This window comes from Cricetulus griseus, assembly GCF_003668045.3.
Source record: "Cricetulus griseus strain 17A/GY chromosome 1 unlocalized genomic scaffold, alternate assembly CriGri-PICRH-1.0 chr1_1, whole genome shotgun sequence".
NCBI classification, from domain to species: domain Eukaryota; kingdom Metazoa; phylum Chordata; class Mammalia; order Rodentia; family Cricetidae; genus Cricetulus; species Cricetulus griseus.
The window spans coordinates 197,590,837-197,617,453 of NW_023276807.1; the positions used below are offsets into that span (position 1 = coordinate 197,590,837).

The window sequence follows — 26,617 nt, forward strand, 5'->3', positions numbered from 1 at the left end:
CAGGAAAAGTAAAGTAAACAAACAAATAAATAAAGTAAAATGGAAAGGTATAATCCTGTCTTCAATCATAACACTAACGATGGGAACAAATCATATGAAAGTTAAAAAGGAGAGCGTTTCTCTCCAGCCCTTTGTGTCTGTTTCTGTATTGTCCTGATGTTGTCCTGGTGTCCATCAGAGACGGGCACCATTTGTCTCCATCCCACATCCACATTCCCAGTGACCTCCTTGCCCCTCTGTCGAGCTTCCACTTTGTAGATCAGAGTTTCTGTCCTTTATCCACAAAGCAGAGACCAAGCCCTTGTGCCTCTCCCTTTTCAAGTATTTGTTTGGGTTGATTTCATTTTGACTATCTAATTTTTTTGAGCAGTGCTCTGTAGAAATGTAAGATGCTGATACTGTGCTGCCTACCTGTCACATTTGTGTTCTACAATAAGCACTGTTTGTTGGGACAAACTCATGGTTTTCTTTTTCCCCTTGTGTGTTTGAGCACATTTCTAAATGGGGAGTATCTCAGCTTTCACCTTGTCACTTCATCCTGTTTTGCCGCTGTTTTGTGTTGCACGGAGCATGACTAAATTACCATCCATGGCATTTTTTAATTATTTGGGTTTGGGGTGATTGTTTTGTTGTTGTTACATTTTCAGCATAGTTTTTCAATAACACATTCTCTAGGACAGTACTGTTGAAAAGAGACTATTACAATGCCAGACTACTCATGTTTTTCTCTACGATTGTAGTCACTGTCATGTATTTGTGTTTATACTTGTGTGTTTGTGTGTTTGTGTTGTCTGGGACTCTTTCCAATGTCAGATCTGTGATTTTTTTTGAGTAGATGTGAATAAATAGAGGTGGCTTCCTGTCAGTTTGGTATTATTGATATGATCCAACTGCGAGAAGTTATTGCAACACTATGCATCTTCAAAGGTCCACAGTGGTTGCACCTCTGCTGTTGGCTTTTGGCCTTGGGTCCTTTTACTTTGTGGTGAAGGCATGTTGTGATGTAGGCATGACTTGTCTTAAAGTGTACCAGAGAGTATGGCTTGCTCCCAGAACCACATATCCAGTGTTACCCTTCCTAAACCAGCTTTCTCTATCCTCTCCCATGAAGTAGCTAGTCTATTTATAATATTAAAAAATACATTGAAATTTTACTTAAGATTACCGATGCGGACTCAGGCTAAAACAGATTTTGCCAATAATGTTGTGGACCACAGTGGTGGTCTTTTGAGTCTGGCCAACTGGGAGCAACCTTGATTATGGTGTCTCTTTATGTAAGTGAACTAGGCCTATGCATATTGAAGCATGGAATACACAACTGTGTCTTCTACACGTATTCTAATGTAAATGCATGTGTCTAGTTGTGTGGGACTCCAACAGCACTTATTGTAAAGCCCAGAAGAAATGGAAAGCTCCAGAGAAGTGGTGAGGTTTGAGATTTGGGTTTTTTTTTTTGTTTTTTTTTGCTGAGATATGTCACAACACAACACAAACTGCAGTGCAGTTGAACTTTCTGAGAGGGGACAAAAATTGGTTCAAATCAAGTTCCTGCTGATAGTAATTGTATATGAACTTGAGTGATCAGAGAGACCTCTTCCCAGCGGTGTGAGTCATCTGGGTATAGCATGAATTGAGCTCTTCAATGGTTCTGACTTGCTTACTCTGTTTAATGAAGTCCCATTAGCTTGCTAGACACAACTATGATTATTGTGTTTTCAAGTATAAAGTGTACCTTCATGGAAGTTGTGGTATTTTCTCAACTGCTTGGGGAATGGTACACGATGCCTCAAGGAGGATGGGTGGGAATAAAACACACACACACACACACACACACACACACACACACACACACACACACACACACACACACACGCATGCACACAACCATTGTATTTGTCCATAATGAATGAAAGTCTCCTTAAAGGAACCTGTTTCAGTTAAATTACCAATCCTTGGCCATCACCCCAAAGAACTGTAAGGTTTAAGAGGATTGAAGGAAGGATTACTGAATATTCTGCAGCTGTTGCACCTTAAATATTAGAGAGAAGAAAAAGAATATTTCTCTCCACCTAGTCCTGATTTTTTTTCCACCTGCCCCAAGTTCAAGCATAAGATGATCAATGAAACTGAACTCAATGTAGCATCTCCCATAGGGCTCTGATACAGACATGCCCTATTGGATAGAGCCCATTCCATGTAGATGTGTTCTGCAATCAGAAACTTGGATTTCATTTCTAAGTGAGTTGTGCTTTCAGTATTGAAACCAATTGCTCCAGCTGCCTAAGTGACTGTATACATATTTGCATATTTATACTTAATGCCTCTGGGAACTCATTAGCTTGGTAGCCAATCTACAAGAAGACTTGTGGTCACTCCTTTGATCAGGCTAATTGATGAGAATTGCAGTAGTTGCTGCTTTCATTTACTGGAGAGAAATAGAGAAACTTTGAGAACTGAGGCCAAAGACTATGATGTAGGTTTTCATTCTATAGAGCTAGAAAGTGCCTATAGCATATAGGACTCTAAACTCTACTAAGAGAAACTTAGAAATAGAGTAAATAGAGAGATCCGGTTTTTCAGTCTTCTAATCAGCAGTGGTTTCTTACACAGACTGTGTGTTTTGCTCTTATGGAGGGTAAGCAGACAAAGAATAAGCCTCACTGCAGAACTAGGAAAAGTGATGAGCGAGAATCCTTGGAGATGGGACCACACAAGGCCTGTGCTGCCAGCTGTCACTAGGTGTTTTCAATTAAAATCAGCAAGGTCATGGTAAAAAGAAGATAATTTATATTTTCCTTGAAATGAGGAAATGTCTCCTCCTGACAAGATGTCCTTGTTGGAATTTTGCTAATGGATATTCAGGGAGAGAGACCTCTCTCAATAGGAGGCTTCTCTTGGAGATTTCCTTGATTCTGTACATGACACATCTTGAGTTTTATCTCTGATAAGCTTATGGCTTAGACAAAATTGGAGCCAGAGAACTGATTAAAAGTGGTGCTGGGGGAGGAGGACTTTTGGTAGCCATAAGAACAAAACAAACTTGACATTGAATAGCCCCCTAAAAAGATCAGAGTCAGAGATGCTTGGGGGAAAATTAACATATCCCCAGTAGGTCAATAGCAAATTTTGAGTCTAGAAGGCATTTTGTAGGGAGAGGAAAAAGTTACTCCTGCTTAGAATTCTTATCTTTTTGCATTTCCAAGAAGAGGAGGGCTGGAAGTTTATTTAAATGTTCTAGCTTTGAAATGTAGGTAACAGTTATGACATCTGAAATACTAAAATCAGGAATGTACTTCTCCAAAGAGTCTTTAAAACTCACAGGTCACACAGGAAACTTCATATGTTGTAGGCCCTGGGCATCAGAGGCCTGTTCTTCACCACCCTTAGAACTCAATCTAGCCTATCTATATGGCACAGAGCACCTTGTGTTTATGACCTCCGTATTTCATTGTTTTCCTTGGCTGGGCTCATTCTTTTGAATCTCTCACCTCATCCCAAGCCTGTCTTAGCCTAACCTTTGTACCTGCTCATACATCATATGGATGCAATTTTAATCTTCTCACCCTGTCCACAGAGCACATGAGAGCATTCTAGCATCCCAAGAACTCTGGGGACAATGAGATGCTGTCTCTCTTGTGAACATCAATATAAGACTCAAGGGATGGGGGTGACTATGTGTAGCCCAAAGTGAATCTGTTGTAACCCATTTCTTAGATGTTGTAGAGAGCCCACACCCACACAAGGGTTCAATTAACATTGAAGACAAAATGGGGAGCAGGCCAGTAGAGTTATGACAGATTGTTTACTCTGACATTTTTAGTCACCTTGTTTATATTTATAGAAACCAAAGATTAAGGATATACTGCATAGATTGTATGCCTTTATTCTCTTAGGAACATTGTCAGTCAGGGATTATATGCTGCACTTTATAGATTAGGAGGGTGAGGCTTAGCTGCCTCCAAAGCCAGGACCCAATGGTTAGGGCTGATGCATGCACCTAAGTACTTTACTAACATTGATTGCTAGGGAACACCAGGGCGACCTCCACCAGCACCAAGCCTCTCCTCTTCAGCACACCAACTTGATTAAGAGATGCCTGAAGACTGTGGTAAATTACCTTGACCTGCATTCTCTAGACTGTCAATCTAGAGATTGCCCTGATTTCACTGCAGGCCAATTCTTGTTCAGTGCAGATAAAGACAGGAGGAAATGAAAAGAAGTCTCTATGGATGGCAACCTGGAGATCAGCACATTCACAATGACACAATGGGTTGGATCACTGGGGGGAGCAGATAATGGGGCACAAAGCACACGAGGGAAGGAAACACAGGTCTTGGGGCATGCATGTCACCAAGACAATGTGTGTCAAATTTTACCTTTCATATTCTGTTGTTCAGATCATGATGGGACCCCACCCATCCTCCCGAATTGGGAACTTTCATTCTTATGTGAATTCTTATCAAAATGGAAATTTCCCAAACTTTTAGGAATATACTTTGAAGGCTCCAGAAGTGTGTGGGAATTTTTTAATAGATAAACTCATGCATCATTCTATCATGTTTAGTTTTGTTTTAATCCTACAACTTCATCTCAGAGGATTATTTGGTAAGAAGCACAGTGATCCAGTGCATAGAGCAGGGGGACTACTGATAAAATGTAATATACTTGGAAGTTTTTTGTAAGAATGAAATGGAAAAAAATAATCATAAACAAAAAGTATCAAGTCGTTTAGACATTATCTTACTTGGTTCTTTGACAAAAGGCTATTGCTAGTGTGAACATGCCTCTCATAGGTAAAAGTATTGAGGTTTTAGGAACTTATCCAACATTACCATGTCAGTGCTAGAATATGGACCCAATTTCTGATTGCAGAGTCAGTCACGTAGGAACTGCCTTTCAGGAAAATGAGACAATAAATGCACAAAGTCTAGAACCCTGTGACCCTAACATGCCTTGTTTCATTGATTTTGAAAAGGAAATCAATACAAACTATAGTCTCACAGGCACCTTGATGAGCACAAGCACACACATTTTTACATTTATTTAACTATAAAAATCGTATGATCTCTGATCCCTTTGCCTCATGATTGTGCTAAATCAGAAGGCTTTGTGACGACAGTATGGGAGTCGGCAGAAGGATAATTATAAGGTCTCTTTATGAAACCCTAGCCTTTTGCAGTGTGTCATTTTAGTGCAGACTGCTGGCCCATTAGTGTGAACTGATGACCACTGATGTGGAAGGAACCTCATTGCTGCTGGTGGTTCTGGGGCGGAGCAGTCACCTTTTCACTCTCTGCTGTTATTTAGAGTTAACAGCAGCAGTGGCAGAAGCCCCTCTTCCTGCTCTCGGATCTTGTTATGGATAATGGTGGATGCTCTTGCAGCTGCAGACAGTAATCTCTGCAGAGATAGTCTAATCAGAGTTCTCCCAACATAACAGAAGTTCACCTGGGTCCTCCCTGTTTGGCTGCAGATAGAGGACTCCTTTGACAACACTTTTTTTCTGAAATGGTCTTACTACTAGACAAAGATCACATGCTAATTTCTACCCTTCCCCATTTTGTTTCGGGCAGCTGGTGGCTTCCTTTAGCCTGAGCCCAAATGTCTCTTACGTTAATCACTAGCTTTTCTGATCAAATAATATTGCCATTGCCTTTTGCTTCATCCTAAGCTGCTAAATTCAATACCTGTAAACTGAAAGCCTCATCATTATTTCTGTGTAGGACAGCTGGTATTCTGTTTTTGATCTGCAGAAACTTGCTTGTTTCTCCCATTTATTAGATTAGGATTCATTTATCTATCTCTACCGACATCCCAAACAGAACTTGCTAATCTATTTCTAGCACTTGGATGTAGGGACGTGCATAATTAAATTTGTATATCCTTGCAAGATAAGGCAGTTGTTTTGTTTTGTTTTTAGAGATAATTTTCATTTGTCTTTAAACTGCAGAGTGACCCAATGAAGACATGCTGTTTTTACATCTTATTAACACAACTCATCCATTTTTATAAAAAGCAGACTGGAATAATTGGGTATATTTGACAGATAATAGCTTCATTTGTCACCATGTAGATCAGGTTTTTCATGGAGTCTACTTCCATGTTCTTATCAAAGTTCTAAAGATGTTCAGTTTCATTCTGCATTACATATAATATAGGTGTCCTGTACCATTCCCCATGGACATATGTGGTATGTATAAATGTATGTTTCTGTATATATATATAGGGGTCCCATTATGCTATATCACCTAAGGGAGAGTGGGTGTTGCATAGAGCTTCATTAGGCTATGTTTTAACTTTGACCATCAAAATCAGTTTCAAAATGAGAACCATGCTTCCAGCCAGGTGCCTCTGGGAGAAGCTAAGCCATGCCATTAAGCAAACTAGACCCTAAGACCTGGATTTTTGATTTTCCTGCCTTTGAGTGACCACCTGGAACTAAATGGTGGCATGATTGAACTACATGTGTGGGCCAGTGAATGTCAAGCTCTAAGGAAAAGTCTTTGGGACAAGCATTAGACTAGTGGGGCCCCTATCAAAACAACAGGATGGTGTTTCCATTAGGGTCTTTTCCAGACCATGAGCTCATACTTGTATCTTCTTTGTTTGTTTCTGTTCATTGAGCAGAATATTAATTAACCCTGGGAATCACCTTAAGATCCAAGAAGGTACTTTAGGATTCTTCATCGCAAGTGATGCCAAGGAAGTTAAAAGGTAAGAGTTTATTTGTATCTGCCTTCCTTTCTGGTCCAGCTGCAGACACCTTAATCTACCAAGACCTTCATGTTCCATATGTCCAAAACTCTAACATCAGAACTAGTGTTGTTGCTTCCTTAGGCATCTTTTCCCATAGTCAGTCCCAGTCTTCAAGTCAGAATTCTAAAATCTTAGATCAGGAAACCTAGTTATTTGCTCCCTCCATCTTACAAGGAAAGAAACAGGCCCAGAAAGCAGAAGTGACTTCAAGTCATTCTGATTCTTGCCTTTTCTGAAGGAGATTCATGGGACTCCTGGCCCCTGTCTGAGATCATTTTCCTAACACCGTTTGGGTAAATGTCCTTGTATATTACAGATTTTTCTGCTGTAAGTGCCAAGTAGAATTTCAGACAGTTTGGAAAAAGTTTAGATGGAACATTAAACTGCCTGTATTTGTATTCACAACTTTCAAAGCACTAGGTAAAATTGTCAACTTCAATTGTGAAGCCTCTTTGGGTCTAGTATGAAGCTAGCACCAGGCTCAACATTTCATGAAAATTTTATTAGTGTCTTTATTCTTGTTTAAGTAACTTAGGGAATCATAGGGCTTTGCGTATCAGTATAGACTACAATTTATTTTTTATTCTATCCCACCAGCTTCAAAACTTTGGCTTTCAGGAAATATGATAAAAGTAAGCCAGAAAGGTTACTCAGCCGAACAACTGTGTTATGTATTTTAAGTCAATACTGACTATGAGGGTCTTCACTTCTCTGTGGATGCCCATTGTATTCTAATGAATTCCCACTCAGAGTCAGGCCTATGGTAGGTGTGTATTATTCTTTATGCTAACCCTCAAAAGTAACCCTGGAAATAGAAATCAGCCTTAGACCTTTGGCTCTTTTATCTGTAAAGCCAACACCCCCTTATGAAAGCCTACTATGCACTACCACTGCCCTGGGTACTAATGGGTTTCTTTGTGTTTATGGCCTCACACTGTCACCTGTAGCCTTACAGTTCCTAATTTGTCTAGGAGGGAACTGAAGCATGACTTTGTTGACCGACTTGGGCAAAGTCACACTGAGAAATAACAGGGTATATTTGCAAAGTCTTGATATGCTAGTATAGAACAATTTTTTTTGACAAAGCCAGGTTTAGGATTTTCTTTCTACCCACTCAACTCTAGCAAGCAGGACTTTAAACAAGTTTTTAGACTATTTTAAAAAGCTTCCAGGGAAAAGAACCCTTGGGGTTGAGTTTTTGTTTTCGTTTTTTAATTGATGTCTCCAATATGTTTATTTCTGAAAATTGGAGAATGATTGACAGTCTTAAACCGTTCGAGAGAAATATATCTCTATCTGGTTCATGGGTAAAATATGCTGAGACAGAAGTTCACTAGGACTAGATGTATGTGACATAGAAGCTTAAGTCAGAACCTTAGCTCTAAGCATGGTGGGATGAATCACAACCACCGTACATCATGCACACATCCCAGATAGCAAATTCAACCTAAGCTCCTATTTATGTAATTCTATTTCCTACTGCATCTCTCACTAATGAATGTCACAGATACCAGGCAGTCCAGGAAACAAATTACCTCCTATATTAGGGAATGTAATATGTCTCATTTCCATGCTTTATGGTATTCACAAATACATGCTGACACCACTAGCTCCAGCTCCAGCCTGTAATTTCCCACTGTATGTGATGTGTTAGAGGAAATGCTGTCAGTTAGGGGGGTTTCAAAAAGGTGAAGAGTGCAGAAAACTACAGAAAGGACATGGAAAAGTAGGTGACGATGATCATGATCTCTTATTGTGTTTTCACCCTCTGCTGTGGCTGCCAAAAAGCAAAGCAAAACAAACAAAAAACAGAGCAAAACAACATGCAATAAGAGAAGTTAGTGGGTTCTGTGTCATAGAAACTTGAGGTGAAGACTTAGACAAAGAGGAGTGAACCCATCTACTCTTATTAAGAGTTTACTGTGGGATAGGTGCTTGGTCATAATTTTTTTGATTCCCCTAAATAATCCCCCTTTAAAATAATGCTGGAGCACAGTCCAGGGGCTCTTTCCCTTTCTTTAGTAGATACATACTTTGTTTGAATCATAATTAAACATAATAGATTAGTTGTCAAGTTAAAATATGTTGTTTGCTGTTATATTAAAAACTCTACTTCTGGTTTCTCCTCTAAACATGGAATTCCCAAAACTGGGAAGCGTTCTCAAATCCATTCATTCATCCATTCATCAAATATCTGCATATTAATTAATATTTGGGAGGCTCTGGAGAGCCAATCTGCTTTCCTGAGGTCACATTCTGTAGAAGAGAGAATTTCAGTTTCTTAAAAAATTCAAAATAAAAGAAGGAAGGATTTCAATTGGTGTCAGTAAAAGCTGTTCTTCCAAGGAGGTGACATCCAAACAGAAATAGATAGGAAGGCAAAGAGCCTTTCATGCAAAGATCAGATGGGAAAGGAAGATAATGAAGTTCATTGTGTTTAACACACTGTGTTTAGACAATAAAACACAGTATGGCTGGGAGAGTACCAAAGGATAGGAATGAGGAGAGATTAGAGCAAAGGCTGCATCTGGCTCTTCAGACACTTACAAAGAGAAAGGTTTTGTTATAGATTGAAACACATTGATTCTTTGATTACAGTCGAGATGTGATCAGAACTATATTCTCAAAGATCAATCTCCTAGCCTGTGATGCATCAGGAGAGGAGGCATGATATCCAGAGACTGTCAAATAGTGTAGGAAGAAGCCAGAAGCTTGTTCAGGAAGTATGTGGCTTGCATTTGAACTACTCTGGAGAACCTGTAATGTGCAGTCATAGAAGTGAGAAAGGAGGAGGAATCAAGGCTGAGGCCTAGGCTTGGGGCAATGAACAGTGAGGGCAATGAAGATGGCCATCTCTTGCTGAGATGAGGAAAACTAGAGGAAGATGGGGTGGTAGGAACTAAGGAATTCTGTCTGGGCCATGGTTAATGGGAGCTTGCTCCTAAATATACCATGAAGTCTTCATAAAGTCAGGTAGATCTAAGAGTCTGGAGTTCTGGGAAAAAGAGAGCTGAAGATATAAATATGGGGCCACATTAATAGGGGGTTCCTGGCAGGGAACAAATGATCCACCTAAGTAGGAAATAAGAGCAAAATTTTATAGAGGAAGATCGGATAAATGGGTGGACAGTAAGATGGTTAAAATTAGTGAAAGATGGCAAAGCCTCCTATAGGCAGCTGCAGGTAAGAGCTACTTTTAGCCTGAAACTGCAGGGACCCCGGGTAAGAAGGTGAAAACTTGGTGGAGAAGAGGGCATGGTATATAGGAGTGGTGATTGCTCAGTGGGAGCTTTGTCCTCCAGTGGAGAAATGTTTCTGTTGCTGCCAGGCCCCAGCTTGTATCAGTCCCAAGCTACAGAGGCTATCTATTCCGGACTGATGTCTTTGGGGCTGTGATCGGAGCCAGCTGAATGGCCCCAGGTCCATCCCTGAGTCAGGAAGTGCTGGACCGGGAAACTCCTGGCGACATGACACAGACATCTTGACATTTCAGGAGGGTTCTCAGTCCATGCTGGAAACTGGAGTCTCCGGTTTATTCATGCATCCTCTTAAATAGCTTTCCAACAGTGGGTGTGACAGTAGAAGGCCCCTACTATCATGTATAAAGCTGATATCAAGTAATTCATTTTATCCAAGAGGCACCTAAACAGTCCCTAGGCACATAAACAAAACCCTCAGAACAGGTGAGGGCACACCCAGGGCCTAGGTCTGTTGTTATGCAAAGTAGAAGACATTCTCCACTGAGGCCAAGCCATCCAGAGGTAATTTAGTAGGCATCTGGAAGACAGTGGGAGATTCAGGCTCCTGGAAACAGCGGAGGTTTGAACCCCAAAACTTTATAATCGATAATTTTTGGGTCCCGACATCCCACAACCCACCAGAGAACAAATTCATCCTATCCCACCTCCAGTTACCTTGACTTTTGCCTTTATCCAGTTACACAGATCAACACAGGACAAGGAGACCCTAAGGCCAGTGTAGCAGGATGTGGAGGAGGTCTTTCTGTTGGTGTGGGAGCTGGGAAAGAAGGGGGTGGTAGTTGCTTTGGAGTGAGAAGACAAGCATCAGGAAAATAGTGAAGACACCTGGACTGGTGAGAGGCCCAATTGAATCCATAGCCAGGGATTTAAACTCAGACCAATGGAGTCTTGTTCCCAGGATCACTGAGTTTGCAGGGTCAAATGCATAGTTGTAATGAAGGGCATTGCCAAGAGAATGTGATGGGGGCTTATCTGGGTGGAGTAGCTCCCAAAAAACTATCACTTAGCAAACGTTAACTTGTGGTTTAAAGAATCTGCCTCCTTCATCTGGAGCAGATATCTTCATGTGACCCTGGACACCTTTAGCCCTTGGCTCATCTCCCTCATTAACCACATCTGTCTGACCATAGCACCTATTTGGCTAAGTGAAAGAAATCAGGCTCACAAGGACAAACACTGCACAACTCACTTACATGTGAAGCCTTAAAAAGTCAAGCCCATGGAAGCACAGGGTAGAATGGTAGTTACTAGAAGCTGAAGTAAGGATATCTGAAGAATGAGGGCCAGGGGAGGGGACGTAAACTATTAACTTAAACAAGAGAATAAATGCAAGAGATCATTGCAAAATGCCATGACCGTAGTTAATTTAAAATAGGTTATTTTTGCATTTACTTATTTATTTGTGTTGAATAGATGTGAGAATTTATTCACCTTGAAGGAAGGTGAGAGAACAACTTTTCTTCTTCTACCACATTGGACCCAGGGATCAAACTCTAGCTGTCAGGTTCCGCAGCAGGTGCTGTTACTGGCTGTGCCATCTCCCTGGCCCATAGGTTGATATTTTTAAAACAGTGTATTGTATTTATGAAAATCTCTTTTAGCAATTTTTCTTCTAGGGTAGGTTTCAAATTTTTTCACTCCACATACAAATGGATGAAAGAACATGTGTTGGTCTGCTTGGTTTTCACCATTCTAGTGCATATATATATATATTATATATATATATATATATATATATCACATATGCATATTTCAAAACATCACATTGTATATCACAAATAAAACATTTATTATAAAGAACTAGGCTTTCATTTTATATTTATATATTATATTTAGCTTTATATTATTATACTTCATATCTCCATCTCTTTAGAGAAGCATATTTAAGACTTTTGACTCCTGGTCTTGAATCTAGACTCTGTCACCTAGCAGTATGACCTTGAACAGGCAAAGGCCACTTGATCTCTCCCTGTCTCAGTTTCCTTATATGTAATCAAGCTTCCTTCAAAGGGATCAAATGTGTTAGTGCTTTTTAAGTTCATAGAGCAGTACTAGGCCTATAGTTTGTTGGCTGTTGTTACTGCTGTGTTATTATTTCCCATGAGAGCATCTAAGGGGGACTAAAATGGCTGGAGGAAGTGGGTGGGAACTTCCTTGCCCCAAGTAAGTGGATGCCTCTTCTTGTCCCTCTTGTTTCAAGGCAGACCACCATCTATTGATTTTCTACCTACAGTGCCAGGCAGAGCAAACAGCTGCTTTTCCCGTTTTTGAAAAGAGAATGACATCTGATGTGTAAAGAAATCATGAAGGAGCCCCTTGAATTGAAAGAGCATTGGACTTGATGTAGAAATGTAAACCCTGTGGAAAACATAAAAGAACCTAGGAATTGTGTTTATTTCTTTAGCCTCCATCGAGAAATGACCCTGTTTATTCTTGGCACTCAATTTCATGTTGGGAGTGGCAAAGGCATTAAGCCCAGGATATTGTTAGTTTCTGGATCCAGAGACTTGTAAGGTTATTCCAGTAAATTTTATGGCCTCCCCAGTACAGATGCTTCTCTACTTGTGACGGAGTTACATCCCAAAAAACCATCATAGTTTGAAAAGAACTTAAGCTAAAAATGCATATAACCTACCAAGCATCATACTTTAATCCAGACTACCTAATGTGTTCAAGCATTTAGCATTAACTCACAGTTTGGCAGAACCATCTAACACAAAGCCTGTATAATATACTTACCAACAGTTGAGTATCTCCTGTCACTCAGTGAGTCCTGTGTTGAAAGTTCATAGCTGAGTGGTTGTATGACCATGCTTTCGCACCAACTCAAGTTGGAAGGGCACAGCCCACCCACCCAGGTCCCATGTTATTCCTCTGGATACTGATGTTAAGTAGTTCTCAAATCATCTTAGTTCTTCTCATCAAAAGAAGCTTTGGCACAGCCAGTTCACTTTGGAGTCCCAGATTGATACTTAAGTCAAATTAGAGGACTTTGTTATTGTTGTTGATTGCTCCTTCTTGGGGATCATTCTACCCACCATTCCCCTCCTCATCCCATTGAGTCTTACTCCATAGAAAGAGCAAAACTTTTATTCATTATATGTGCTTGGAGCAGGACATAATGTGAATGGATCTAGCCAGCTTTGGGGGGAAATGGGCTTTGAATCCCAGAACAGTTTGACCAGAACCACTGGACTCACTGTCTCTGTAGTCCCTCCTCTCTCCGGTGACTCTCAGTCCCCTCTCTGGCTAATGAGGAATGGTTCTTTCAAAGTGTCAAAGGTAATATTTAGTTTTGACCGAGAACTGTCTTCCTTGCTCCCCTTTAATATATATTCAAGTAGACTGTGGGGATTTCAGAATTGTTCTTAAATCACACTCCAAAGACTCGGGGCTATTGCCTGTGTGTTTCAAGCACCAGTACTCAGTGCTGTTCTCAGAAAAGACAGTCACAAGCCTAGTGTGTCACACGGGCAAGACCTTTCTCCCTGTTTCTTTGCAAATAAAAGTTTATAAAAAGAAGCACCCACTCCAATCACAGAATCCTGGGTTTGAAATGAATGGTCTTACAACAAACATTTCTGTCTGCAAACGTCTAAACTTTTCAAAAGATGAAAGGAAATTAGGGCTGGCATGTTTCATTAATTTGGCACCACCTCGGGGGAAACGTGGTACTCATTTTACTTGAGTGGATTATGAGATGTGTCAGTTTTTCCATTCTCTTTCTCCAGGGCATTTTTTTACTGCAAGGCCTGTCATGATGACGTCACAGATCCCAAAAGAATTAAAAAATGTGGCTGCAGGAGGCGTAAGTAGTGTTTCTTTCTCTCCTCCCTCCTGCTCCCCTTCCTTGTCCCCAAATTCCTTTCCCTTATTCTTTTCCTATTAGAGAAACATTAAGTACCAAGTGTTCTCTTGAATAGGTTTAGATTTTACCCAACCACTAAAGAAACATGAAACAAATCCTGGTCCTTGCTTAGAGTAGAAGATGAAAAAATTCACAGTCATTGCCCAGGTGGAAGGCTAGTACCTACTGTCCACTTCTCTAGAAAGTTAAATATCATGGAAAAAATGAAGGATATTTACAGCTTTAGAGGACAGAATGTTTTTTATGTCATGATTTCTAGTAGGTTTTGGGGGGTCCCCAACTAAAACAACTATACATAGTCCTACAAGGAAAGCAAGTTTCAGAACCCAGTCTCAAAATAAAAGGAATAGACAGCTTTTAAATTTGAATTCTTGTAGGTTCAGACTGAGATCACCACAGGACAAAACCACTGCTCCTAACAAGGCTACCAGTGTCTATAGACCATCCCCTATCACATTGCTTTATGGGCTGACCTGGACTGGGCTCAGAAGCTTCCAGCATAATCTGTCTCAGTTGTCTTCTACCCCAGCTTTCCTATGGACCCTCAATGATGACTCGGGAACACTGGCTTATGAGTTCCACTGATGCCATGCTGTGAAGCAGTCTTTGCTTTGGGGAGGCCCAACCTTTTGCAGCAATTTGATCACACATCCCAGTAGAGATTGTTCTGAATCCCAGAGAAAAATGAATGCAATGCTACCTTCCCTTTGGTGGTGACTTGAGGCTCTAGAAGCCCCTCATTATGTTTGCTTTGATCTTCACCATAACCCTATATAACTAGCAGGGGTATAGTTAGTCCATATAAAGAACAATGACCCTTCCTTAATTAGTGAAAGGATGAAGATGCTGATGATCATACAGCCAGCATTCATAGATTGAAGTCCCCTGAGGCCTATCTGGTTGCTGTGGTCTCAGTGTCCTGATCTTTCTTACAGGGGTAAGGATACCTTGGGTTAAATGAAATGGAAGAGAGTTTTGGAACATCACCCTTATAAAATATATTTTTACAAGCAGAAATCAGTCAAAGGCCACCATTCTGGGGTATGCCACTGAAAGGTCTTGTCATTGTGCCACATGAAGAGGATATGTTAAACAGTAAGACATATGATGGTATTGCCTAAACATTAATAAGTTGGTCTTCTGGGAAACACCAGTGGGCAATTCTTGGTCTAGAGACATTTCTGTAGAAGTCTTCTCAGACTCATTCCCACACGCTAGCTTAAGCCAGCCTTTTAGCATCCATGGTTTGCATTCCCAAACTGTCATCATACCCAGAAGGATTTCTGGTTCTCTCAACTCATAAGGAAGAGCATCTGAATGAGTTGAAGATGAAGAAGAAAGGTCACCATCTTGTCAACCCCCAGGCTCCAGGCCTCACTCTCCCTTCACATCAGGTGCCCCAGGAACTTAGAAACACAGAAGGCACCTTCAGAATCCTTTCCATCAGAAGGAACAAGGAACAGGCCGTCTTGAGGTAGACAAGAGACAGCGCCAGAACAAGACAGTGAACTCCGTAAGGAAACTCTCATAGTGGAGAATGTTGAGGCCAATGATCCATGCGAGGGTGTTTTTCTAAGCAAACTCATCCATTGGGTTTCTTACGAAAGTGGCAAGACTCTGGTGTACTAACTGAGCAGGCATTCGTGTGCCTTTGTGTAACCTCTTCATACACAGTCTCTTCTCGGAGCTAATGATGGAATGGTGAATGAGATCCCTTCCAAACTTTCCATCTAGATAATAGAGACAAACCCATATCATGTTAAGACAAACCCATGTTAAGAAATATATGAATTCATAGAGACCTACATGCTAAGAAGAGAGAACAACCATCTGAGGATGTGAGGGCTTTTATAGGAAGGCTACTACTTCATAGCTTGACTGGTCCTTTGGGAGGTAATAGTGGAGGTGAGACATGGGTGAGAAGAAGAGCAAGGGGCTAGACTCAAAAGCAGGAAGCCATTAGTAGTATTTAGAGGATGGATGGAAGACTGCTATTGTCTGTGACATTGAGAGAGGTACAGAGTGAGATCACACAAGAAGACAGAGATGGTGATGAGAAGCTGGATTTTAGGCCTGTGCACAAAAGCTGCCACCAAGTGATTTCAGGGAAGAAGATGACATCATCAGGCCTCAGTTTAAAAGATCTGCTTTGTGTCTGAATAGAGGATTCTCTGGAAGACAGATGGAAAAGGCAAGATGAGGAGAGACCATCTCTGATTCACTCTGAAATTAGAATGTCTCTCATAGGACACCATAGTCCATTATGGCATACCCCTTTTAAAATCCTTACAAATACAGATTTAACATCCAAGGTATTTTTTCCATCTTTGTTCTGAGCAAGCAAACAACAGTGAACTGTTAACTCCACCCTTTTGTGAAAAGCACACTATTATTTACATAACTTTATCCCCTTCATTTCCAATACAGTAAGCTAAGCTAGTGAAATGTATAATCTCCCATCATGTACAACACAATTGCTGCAAAAGGATTGTCTCTGCCAAGCTACTTTTAAGTGAGACAAGGCCATGGGCTATGTGGTTAATATTTGATAATAATCAGAATTGTCCAAATGTTGTTATTCCCAATTAAAAGGCCATAGCCTGGAGGTCAGGATGCAGATATGTATGGGAGGATTAAAATAAAATGAATACTTGAATATAAACCTTCTCATGAAGATCAACCATTGAAGGAATTGGAGAAGATATTCTTGGCTGTGAAGAAATTTTCATGAGAAATACTTAGCATTGTTAATAGGATATGGTTGGACGGAGGACAGTGCTAAGCCACTGGCCAGCACATCTTGTTGTTCAAAATTGAAAAGGACAGTTGACCTGCTCTATTATTTATCCAAACCTGTTAGTGCAACAATTGATAATTTACTTTGAAATGATACAACTACATGAGAACAGAGCTAATGGCAATCCCCAGACTTTCTATATATTTCCTAGCCCTCCTGTCCCTACCCAGTTTCTCCTTCCTAATCCTTCCCTACCCTCTTCATTCCTTTTCATTCAGTAACCTTCAATGTTTCGTGTCCTCTATCGGAGAATAATGGAATATGGACATTCCATTTGTGGAGATCCCATGGTGGTAGTATAGTTTAACGTCTGCATTTCTTTCCATCTCTTCATAGCTCTCCATCCATCCAGGAAGCAAGTCCAATTCAGATGACTAGCCAAGGAGCAAGTTCTCAGACTACCATTTACTCATTTTCTTTTTCTGTGTCACAAACCTGGTCTAATGATTTACACTTTCTCTCCCAGCCTCTGAAAAGTTGCCAAGGGTTGTCTCCTAAGGGACAAATCATGTCTAGATTGATGTGTGTGAAAGAATTTTCTTTAATTTCTAATCATTGACATATCTTTGATTTATCTTGTTTCCTCTTTGCTGCCTTGGAATACGGCCCCTACTCTATTTTAACTGCACCCTGGTAGTGATCTATTGTGAGTAAAATGGGTTCCCAGCAGCCCAGAGTCTAGTTCTGGTCTTTCTCTAGATGAGATACTTTTTTTTGTACAATTTCAGTTTCATTTTACTTTTGGTATTTGTGTTGCATGTAGCAGTTACATCATGCCCCAACTCGCTCATGCCCCAACACAGTCCTTGTAGAGTAGCCAGGAGCTGGAGAGCGCCCAGAGCCCACTCTCCATGCATCCACCCATCCCCCAGCCTTCAGCAGGCTCTGGACATGGTCTTATTTTTCTATTTGAAAATAAGACCTTGACAATAGTGTGTTTCTCTTGAAGGCCTTGCCTCAGGACTTTTAAGGGACACAGATTAGGCTGGAGTAATTACCACTCTAGCTTTAGATGCTTTGTCCATCGGGGGTCATGGTCATGCTTGCCTTTGATAAAACTATACTTGTTTTCCCCTGATATGGAGTTTGAATTCCTCTCTTGAAGGAAAAAATCATAGGCTACATATATATTCCTGAGTTGTGATATATATGATATGCACTAGTAGTTTATATGTAAAAATGTGTATTTTTATATATAATCATAGATAGATTCCACAGAGAGAGGAATGCATTGATCATATTATATATGCCTCTCTGTACAAGAAGGTGCTTGCTGGAGATTTTATTGAGTACTCCTTTGGGACTGTAAGTATCTGTCTTCCTGGAGACAAGTGGTAATTATTTCCAACAGTCTGTAAAGTTTCCTTGCTTTTACGTACAACTTCTCCTTTAGTCAACACCCAGTAGTTCCTCCACAGTTCTTCTGCGAATGTTAAGCATCCTGGAGGATCCATGTGCTTATTTCAGGAAAACAAATGTTGGTTAACTGAGGGAGAATATTTCTTTTCATGAATGAGCCATGTAGGAGTCTCAACAAGTCAATATAAGTTTTTAGACCTTTCTAACTTACTCAAGGCATAGGATCCCCTTTATCCAACCAGATGTAGTTTTTAAGATCAGTATTTCCATGTGTGACCTACAGCTATAGTTCTCTCATGGGCACTAGCCATTAGCATTGGGTCTTGACTTACAGATATAAGACTCTATGGAAACAGAAAGGAGACCCAGTCTACAACTCATTGAGTTCATTGGCTCTGGAATGTGGAGATGTTTCAGCACCTGGACCTCTCATATTCCTTTGCAGAAGAAGAAGCATGTTGACCACTTGAGTTCTGGTAGTCTCCATTGTGTGGAAATCTTCTGATGATCTATGTAATGCCAAAATGAAACAATGTTCTTCTTCAATGCTACTCACAGTTCTGCTCAAATGGGCTCTGTGCATTGTATGCGGGAGCATCACTTCTACACCCCCAGACTTTCATACTCTAGCACTCTTTGAGAACTAGAGGGCTACACAATGTCAATCAACAAACAGCTCCAGTGGCAAAGTCTCCCACCTTTCCCAGCTCCAGAACAATTGGTGTGAGCCAGATCAACTAGCTGGGTGTGTGCTCCAGGTTGCTGACTTTCATCTTTGTCCTTCTCTCCTTCCTGATCATGGAAAGCCACATGTAAGACCATGCTTCTTCTCCAGAAGGTAACAGGAGCAACTGTGTTAAGTGAAGACATCATTTCTTTTTTATAGGATGTGAAAGAACTTCTGCTTCTTAGCATTACATCCAACAATATACCTCAAAGAAAAAACTCAGTGGGTTTTTCTTCTGCAGAGGGTTTGCTTATAATTTTGGTTGCTACCAAGCCCTTGAAGAATAGCTGTAAATTCATGTTAAGAAACAATTCTTCCCTTCCTTGGGCTGATTTGAAAAGTAAGGCTATGATCTGAGAAGTGTGCCTTGATTTAATGGCATTCTTTTTTCTTTTGCACTAGTCTCCTCTTACATTTGCTCCTTTGGAAACCTAAATTATTTTCCCTCCAGCAGCTGGAAACCTCCACCTGGGACTCCTGGGCAATGTTGCTTTCCCTCTCCCTTCCAATCCACCCCCAAAATTAAGATTCTGCATTTGCAATGTGGCTGGCCATTTGGTTGCTGATGCCGGAGGCAGATGGTCCTGCAGACAGAATGGTCTGCAACCCTTCCTTCCATTCCAGACTTGGCTCAGAAGGGCCAACCAGCATAGGACCTGAGGCCTGGCACCTGATCCTATTAAGTGTGTCTCAAGGAAGGAAAAGTGAGAATGCTACATCTGCAGCAGGTTTAATTTCTCACCATCACGACCTTTGAAAATAGAGGAAAAGTTGTACAAGTGTGTGTCTGAGAAAGCTTTCTATTTTAAACAAAGAGTAAACAGATAGCTTTGATGATGTCCATTAGGGAAGTACTTCTATTTTATCTCTATAAATACTACTAGGAAGTCATAATGGAAACATTGGATGAATATCCATTTTATTGTGGTGAAGAAAAGCACATAAAAGCTTTCTTCTGAAGTGATGAAACTGTTCAAACGTATTTTTTTTTAGAGTATGGTAAGACTCAAAATCAGATTCTTGGCACTGACATGACCTCTTCAAATCATTGGTACTGGTCCAAGAACAAGAACATTTTGTGGGTCAAAGAGAAAACGAAGTCCCAGGTGACTTATATTTCTTCTTTCCCAGAGTTAAGTTGGACTATGGGGGCAATTCATAGAATATAAAGTTGTTCCAAGAGCCCTAAGACAAAGTGACAAGTAGCTGCAGCATCTGTACCTGCAGAGACACACTCTTGTCTAGTTCCTTTTGGGAAGCTGCAGCAAAGCTATGTGGAGAACCTATGGGCCAGTGCAGTATGAAAACAGTATGCTTGCAAGTTACCACTATTGACTGCCCCCAGAATCCTCTCTTTGGACCTTTCAACTATTTGTCCTTACTGCCCCAAAACATCCATAGATTGGAGGCAGCTATTGAATTGAAGTGGTACCACACACATTTCAATTCTTAGCGACCACAAGCCCCTCTTTTCCTTTGAGGAGAGATGAACCAGCAAGTTCTACTTCACGTCATTAACAAGCTGCACTCCTACAGCCATCCACTAGATGTCTACATAGACCTACTTTGCTTTGCCTTCACAATCTACGTAAAGCCTTTCCTCTGGTGACTAGGAAGAGCCGTGAATGGTTACTAAGAAAGGAACTCAGCACACACCAATGGAGAGGAGACATGTTTTAGGATCAGGAGTAGATGAGACACTTGTGTTTTAAATAGATACTGAAATGTTCCAAGTAGGTCTGTGAAACTCAACCTTGGGGGTGATAAGTGCCTCTCTGATACATGAAATGCATCCTCTAACCCAAGTTGGCTGTAGAAAAGAAAACAGTTACCAAGAAGGTTCTGAGAATCTGTAATTTATTGAAACCACAATGAAGGTGCCTACATAACTTTAGTTTATAACCCAAGAATAGAATGCCCACATTTTCTGGAACACCTACCACATAGGAGGCAAATCTTCAGGTCTTCATTGCTGACCATGGCCATGAGTAATAATGGACCAGAAGGAATCTCATAACTATACATATATCTCTCAGGCCTGATGGATCATTCCATCAGATGCAAGGTTAGAATCATCCTTTCCTTCTTAGAAAGTGGACCTTGAAGTACATAGGTGACAACACACCTGACTGGGGTGGCGGGGAAGGAGGCATACTCTTAACTAGTCATCTTCACTCTAGACATTGTGGTTCATGAAGGTTTGTTAATATGTGGAGCTCAATCATTTTTAACTGTTTGTGTCTTGTCTCTGAGCTCATGTTGACCATTCTTGGTGTGTGTGTGTGTGTGTGTGTGTGTGTGTGTGTGTGTGTGTGTACGCACAAGCGTGTGCTCTTTGTCCTTTGAGATTTCTCTTTTGCATTTAGTGTAAGTGTAAAATGACTGGGAAGGAGTGACGAGTAATAGCATGTTTTCTGTTTTATGCATATGCCGCTTTGGAATGTGACTGCTTATAATTAACAGTTAATCTTCTTATAGCAAATGGGTTTCTGCTGCTTTGGTTACCAGTTGCAGCCTGTTACTGCATGCTAACAATATGAAATTTAACAACAATGCATGGTCTCCAGGACAGCCAACCGTGACAGTTTCAAACAGTCCCTGAGAGTCACTGGTTTGATGTTGTTCTCCCTCCTGAAAACTTTGGAAATGGGAGTTCTTCACTGCCCGTTGTGATAGGGTGACCTCTGTGGGAAAAATAAAAAAGATTCAAAAGTTACCTATTCACATCACACACACATATATATATATATATATATATATATATATATATATATATATATGAACTTTCTTTCCCCATAAATGTGTCACATTCTATTACCATGCATGAACCCGAAATGGCAGTATGAAAATGAAAACCAGGGACTGTTGCTAATGAGAAACATAGCATTTCTGAGTTTGATGGGATTCTCTGCTACAGTATTTGATTTTTTTAAAAAAGAAAGATAAAAAGCAACTTTCAAAATAATTTATCTACAGTGAAACAACAAACAAAAAGCAAAAAAGAAATCACCTTCATTGTTCTCTTCTTAGCAAATAACAGGTCAGTATGTCCTGTTAAAGCGTTAAGATAGAAAAAAAAAAAAAACAGGAGACTCATTTTCCAGGTTGTATACCAGATCTGGATACAGTTCAGCTAAATTTATTTCCATGTCTTCCATTGAAGACTCTCTCTTCTCCCTTTCTTGACTTCAGCCGCTACTGTTGATCAAGGTGGCCTGGACATTGGCAGAACGCCTTGTGACTTTCTCTGACTCAAACGCTGTAGCAGATTCTTAGTTTTTTTGGTAAAAGCTATACTCAGAAGAATGATATACTGAGAGTTGAACAGGGCTGGGATTGCATGTTAATCCAAACAGCGGCCTTAGTTAGGATGCTAAAGGACCATGCCACTGGGAACGTGAGCCTATTCACAGGAATGGAGATGATGCTGAAGGTCTCTCATTCATCCTCCCCAGTGCCTGCTCTTCACAGTCATGATGTTCCCCTTGCTTGACAAGCCCACTGTATGGCAAGTCATGAAGGTCTTAGTACAGGGCTTGACCCATTTGAGAGATTTAAACCCATTCCTGGTGACTGTAACATTCAAAGAGGGCAAAACCACAGCTATATTTTAAAGGAGGAGGGCAACCATCCTCTACAAAGGAAAATAAAGAGGAATAATGTGGCTTCCCACATGGAGCAGGTGGGTGTGTTCAGTGTTTGATGCTTGAAAGATATGAGTTCTTCTACCCTGTGAGAGGAGCAGAAGTGAGAAACAAACATGTTTGCCTGTTGTAGCATCAAAATGAGGTACAAAAGGCTTCTCTTGTACTGAAATATAAATTGGCCAAAAGGGTAAAAGGGAAAGGCATTGGAAAGGATGGGGACATTAAGAAGCATTGCAGGTCTGTATTTACAGATGACTCCTGGGTCAATACCGAACCTTCACACTATGCTAGCCTTAAAAGAACTATTGAGGGTGCCTGAAAATGCCAGTAATATTTCATGTTTTGTTGTTTTTAATATATTCTGGGAAATATTTTCTACATAAGAAAAAAATATGATTAAGCCACCTAATTGTCTTCTGGTATTCTGGTGAGTAGGGAGAAAAAGGCAGAACTCACAAAAAATCCACCCACGAGTAGCTACAAGCATTCCAGAGACCAACATCTCATATTGCTTTGGGTGATTTTTTTTTATTTGTGAACTTCCTTTAATGTCAAATATGCAGCGTTAGCCTTGAGTAGCAGCATTTCTTATATGGACAGATTTGGTTATTTGTTCTGTCAAGAGTGAATTTAAATTCCTGTAGCTCTCATGTAAACTCACTCCCTGGAAGTTCAGCAAAAGCATCCTCAGATCTGATATTAACACGTAATCGTTTCACATTTAATTTGATGGAAGCTTGTCCCAGGCTCTGCTTAATGCCAAGAAATGGATGGAAATGAGAAAGCCTACATATTAGAAATGTTTGCATTCTGCAAAAACCATTTATTTTACCAAATAAGCAATTCATTTAACTGATTGGCTGTGTGTCTCTTTTGCCCTCCTGCATTAATTGTGCCAGGGGGAGAATGGTGGTTACATTTTTGCTGTCTGTAATTTGCTCTTTTTTTTATCCAAGAACCGGGATGTGTTCAGCCATGCCTTCTTCCTGTGGTCACCGCTCCATCGAGGGGACAAAAATAATATGCAACAACCTTGGGGGACGATAAAGGCAATTTATATTTTCACTGCTTTTTTGATGTACAACCAAACTGTCACCAACAGTCACTGTATTTTTTTTTCTGGGTCAAGACTGTTCACATGAACTAAGACCTGTGTTCAATCCTCCAGTGCCCTTCCAGCTGCCTTGCTGTATGTGACCTTGCCATTAACTGCCGCTCTTCCTCTCCTCCCATCCAACCACATGGTTATAGCCAAGATGTCCATCTACAAGAGAATGAGACGAGCATGTTGTTTTGATTGCGGACGTTCTGAGCGTGACTGCTCGTGCATGTCAGGCCGTGTGCGTGGTAACGTGGACACCCTTGAGAGAGCCTTCCCGCTTTCTTCTGTCTCTGTTAATGATTGCTCCGCCAGTTTCCGTGCCTGTAAGTTTAACCTCAACACACACAGTTCCATGTCTGTGCTCGTCTGTGATATCAGCCCTGTCCTGTGTTGTGCCCTGTTGTCTTGTGAGTCCTCTGAGCTAGTGTTGTCTTCCTAATGTGGTCTTGTATGTGATGACATGTTGCCTGTGTCTCTGTGTATATGATGAGAAGGCTTTCCCTTCTGACCTTTTTTTTGTGCTTCTTGTGATAGTGAACAAGACTGGCATGTGACAGCCTGCTGATAGCCTTCCTCTCTCTTGTCTTAGTAAGTGAAAATGGAAAGTAAAGTGACAGGATAGCAAGTACTATTTTAATAGAGGATATATATGAAAATGTGGGCCTTAGATTTTAGACATGACTATTAAGTGGGGGTTAGATCAAAATGATGGAGAAAAAGAGCTTGCGCGCGCAGACACACACACACACACACACACACACACACACACACACACACACACACACACACAATTTTGTTCTGTGTATTTCTAACCAGATGTTATCCTCAGTTCTTGAAGTGAATATTTATTTTTGAATTTGCCACCCTCCATACACTGGCAGTTTCTAGTGCTTCCTTTTAAAAAGTTAGCTCGCTCAAAGGAGACTCCTGAGACACTCATTAATGTCTTAAATTTTCCCAACAATTTAGTCCCACTTAACCAGGGTATTGTGTAGCAGTCATGAATCTAAATAAGAAAGATTTAAATCCTGAATCTCTAGGATCTCCTTCGCTTTTTAGCTCAGACCTTTGTCACTACCAAGCTCGTCCCTGTGAAAGAGGCTGTAGCCTTTATACAGGCTGAGTCTGATGAACCAAATTCTAGAGATCACCCCCAACCCTGTTTTCATTTGGCTGGCACAGTTTGTAGGTGATGTTACACAATGCATTGATTAGAGATGCTAGGGGTGTACATCCTTGACCACTGGCAGGAGAGCTTGAATTCTGCATGAGAATTTGGATGCTCTTGAAATCTGACCATGGCCCTGCATTCCTATTGGTGGTAGTATAGGAACTGGGAGATGATGATTCTCTCTGTGTTTCATCCATTTCTCTTTAAAGAACCCAACACAGTACTTGGTGCTGCATTGCTAGCTTACCCACCCACTCTTCTCCTAAATAATCAAAAGAGGCCAAACTTTTCTTCTCCTTGTGGTGGTTCACACCCACCACAAGGAAGAAGAGGGACATTTACTTTATGAGCATTTGTTCCCATGACAGATGCACATGGTCAAGCCATCACTGTCCCTGTTGAAGACAGTCCCAACACAGTGCACTTGTGGATATCCAGTGTGAGAGCCCCAACTTCACTGGATAAAGAGAGTGCTAAGACGTAACAGTGCTGTCATCCAAAGCTGCGGTTTACTTTTGAAGTCTGTAAGCTGTGTGGAGTTGTGTATTGAAGGCATTCAGAGGCCTGGTCTGAGACCATTGAGCTATCCCCTCTGATTCACCATCCACTGCTACCTGACAAGTGCTAAGGGACAAGACTGACTTAAAGTGATACTTATGGTATTGTATTGAGAGGCATTATAGACTGTGCCAAGCACCTTGGCCTAAAATTTTAGAAAGAACTTTTGACTTATTTCATTTTGCTTTGTTTTTAATTTGTTCGTATGGATATCCCTTTGTTTTGCCTGCAAGAATTTTTTTTCACTCATGTGCTACGTAGCATAGGTAACGCAGGTCACAACTACACAAAGAATTTGTCTTTGATGTGCAGCAAGACATCAGGTTCAAAGAAGAGCCGGTTAGGAAGACAATGGGGTAAGCAATGGTGGCACCATTGGGCCAGATCCTTTTGATTGGCAGTGATAGATGTGACTGCCAACCCTCTTCAGCCTAAGGCACAATTTCTTCTTTTCTCAAGTAACCACCACACTCCAAAAGCTTGGCCATGGATTTGGTGGAAAAAATAAGGAGCCAGTTTGGCTCTGCACTAGGGTCCTGTGGTCATGTCTTGGCTCACTGATCATCTGCTCCAATCACAGTAAAAAAAATCTATGTCCCCACGTGTGAGGCTCATGGTGTCCAGTATGTGCAATTTCCATTTTATTCAAGAAAAACCATAATTGGAGGGATTTCTCAGCTCTGCAATTTAATCCTGGCATTGATGGAGGCCAGGAAAAGAAAATCTTGGGGTAAGAATGTCCCATCCTCTCAGAAATACCCTGTTCATAGTATTGTCATCCTTCTTGCCTCCATGGACAACCCCCACTGTGTAAGACAACAAGATTCAGGCCTTAAGTGGTATTGACAGCTCTGGTGGTGGCTTGCCTTCTCTGTTTCACCGTCTTCACTTCATCACACAAAGGCAGGTTTCATCCATCCCTGTGTGAGACCACTCACCTTTGACCACTAATAATAAGTTAGAAAAATCCATTCCAAGCTGAACTCCTTTATAGGCCCATGTCAGTCGTTCTTCTTCAATTAAAAAAAAAAAAAAGGAAAAGAAACCTTCAGTCTCTGCTGAATCCCCCTGGCAGTGTGCCACAGCAATCTCCGGGCACCCCACACGGGTGGTGGTTTGGGTGGTGCCCATTTGACAGAGTGAATTGACTTGAAGAGAAGTGGTGAGAGTGGGCTTTTCATTAAATATGAGCAGACGTGAAATGGAGAGGGGTTGACAATTAGAAATGGCAGGAGAAGGGCCCTGGAATCAAAGTGAGGTCAGATGAGCAGGTCAGATTACTTCTCTTACATTCTTTAGTTGTTCTGAAGATCATTTTGAATTAGTGTCAGCAGAACCATGATGGGTTTTGCCCTTTGTCTTTTATGCCGGG

The 26,617-nt window shown here is 40.9% G+C and overlaps 1 protein-coding gene across 1 annotated transcript in view; it reads left to right on the forward strand.

The window, feature by feature from the left end:
• Positions 1-26,617, forward strand: part of Kcnma1 (potassium calcium-activated channel subfamily M alpha 1) — a 697,898-nt gene that overhangs the window by 558,179 nt on the left and 113,102 nt on the right. The window contains 4 exon segments of the mRNA XM_035452632.1: positions 6,628-6,714; positions 13,748-13,824; positions 17,319-17,327; positions 23,666-23,839. Of these exon segments, the coding sequence (XP_035308523.1) occupies positions 6,628-6,714; positions 13,748-13,824; positions 17,319-17,327; positions 23,666-23,839 (347 nt within the window).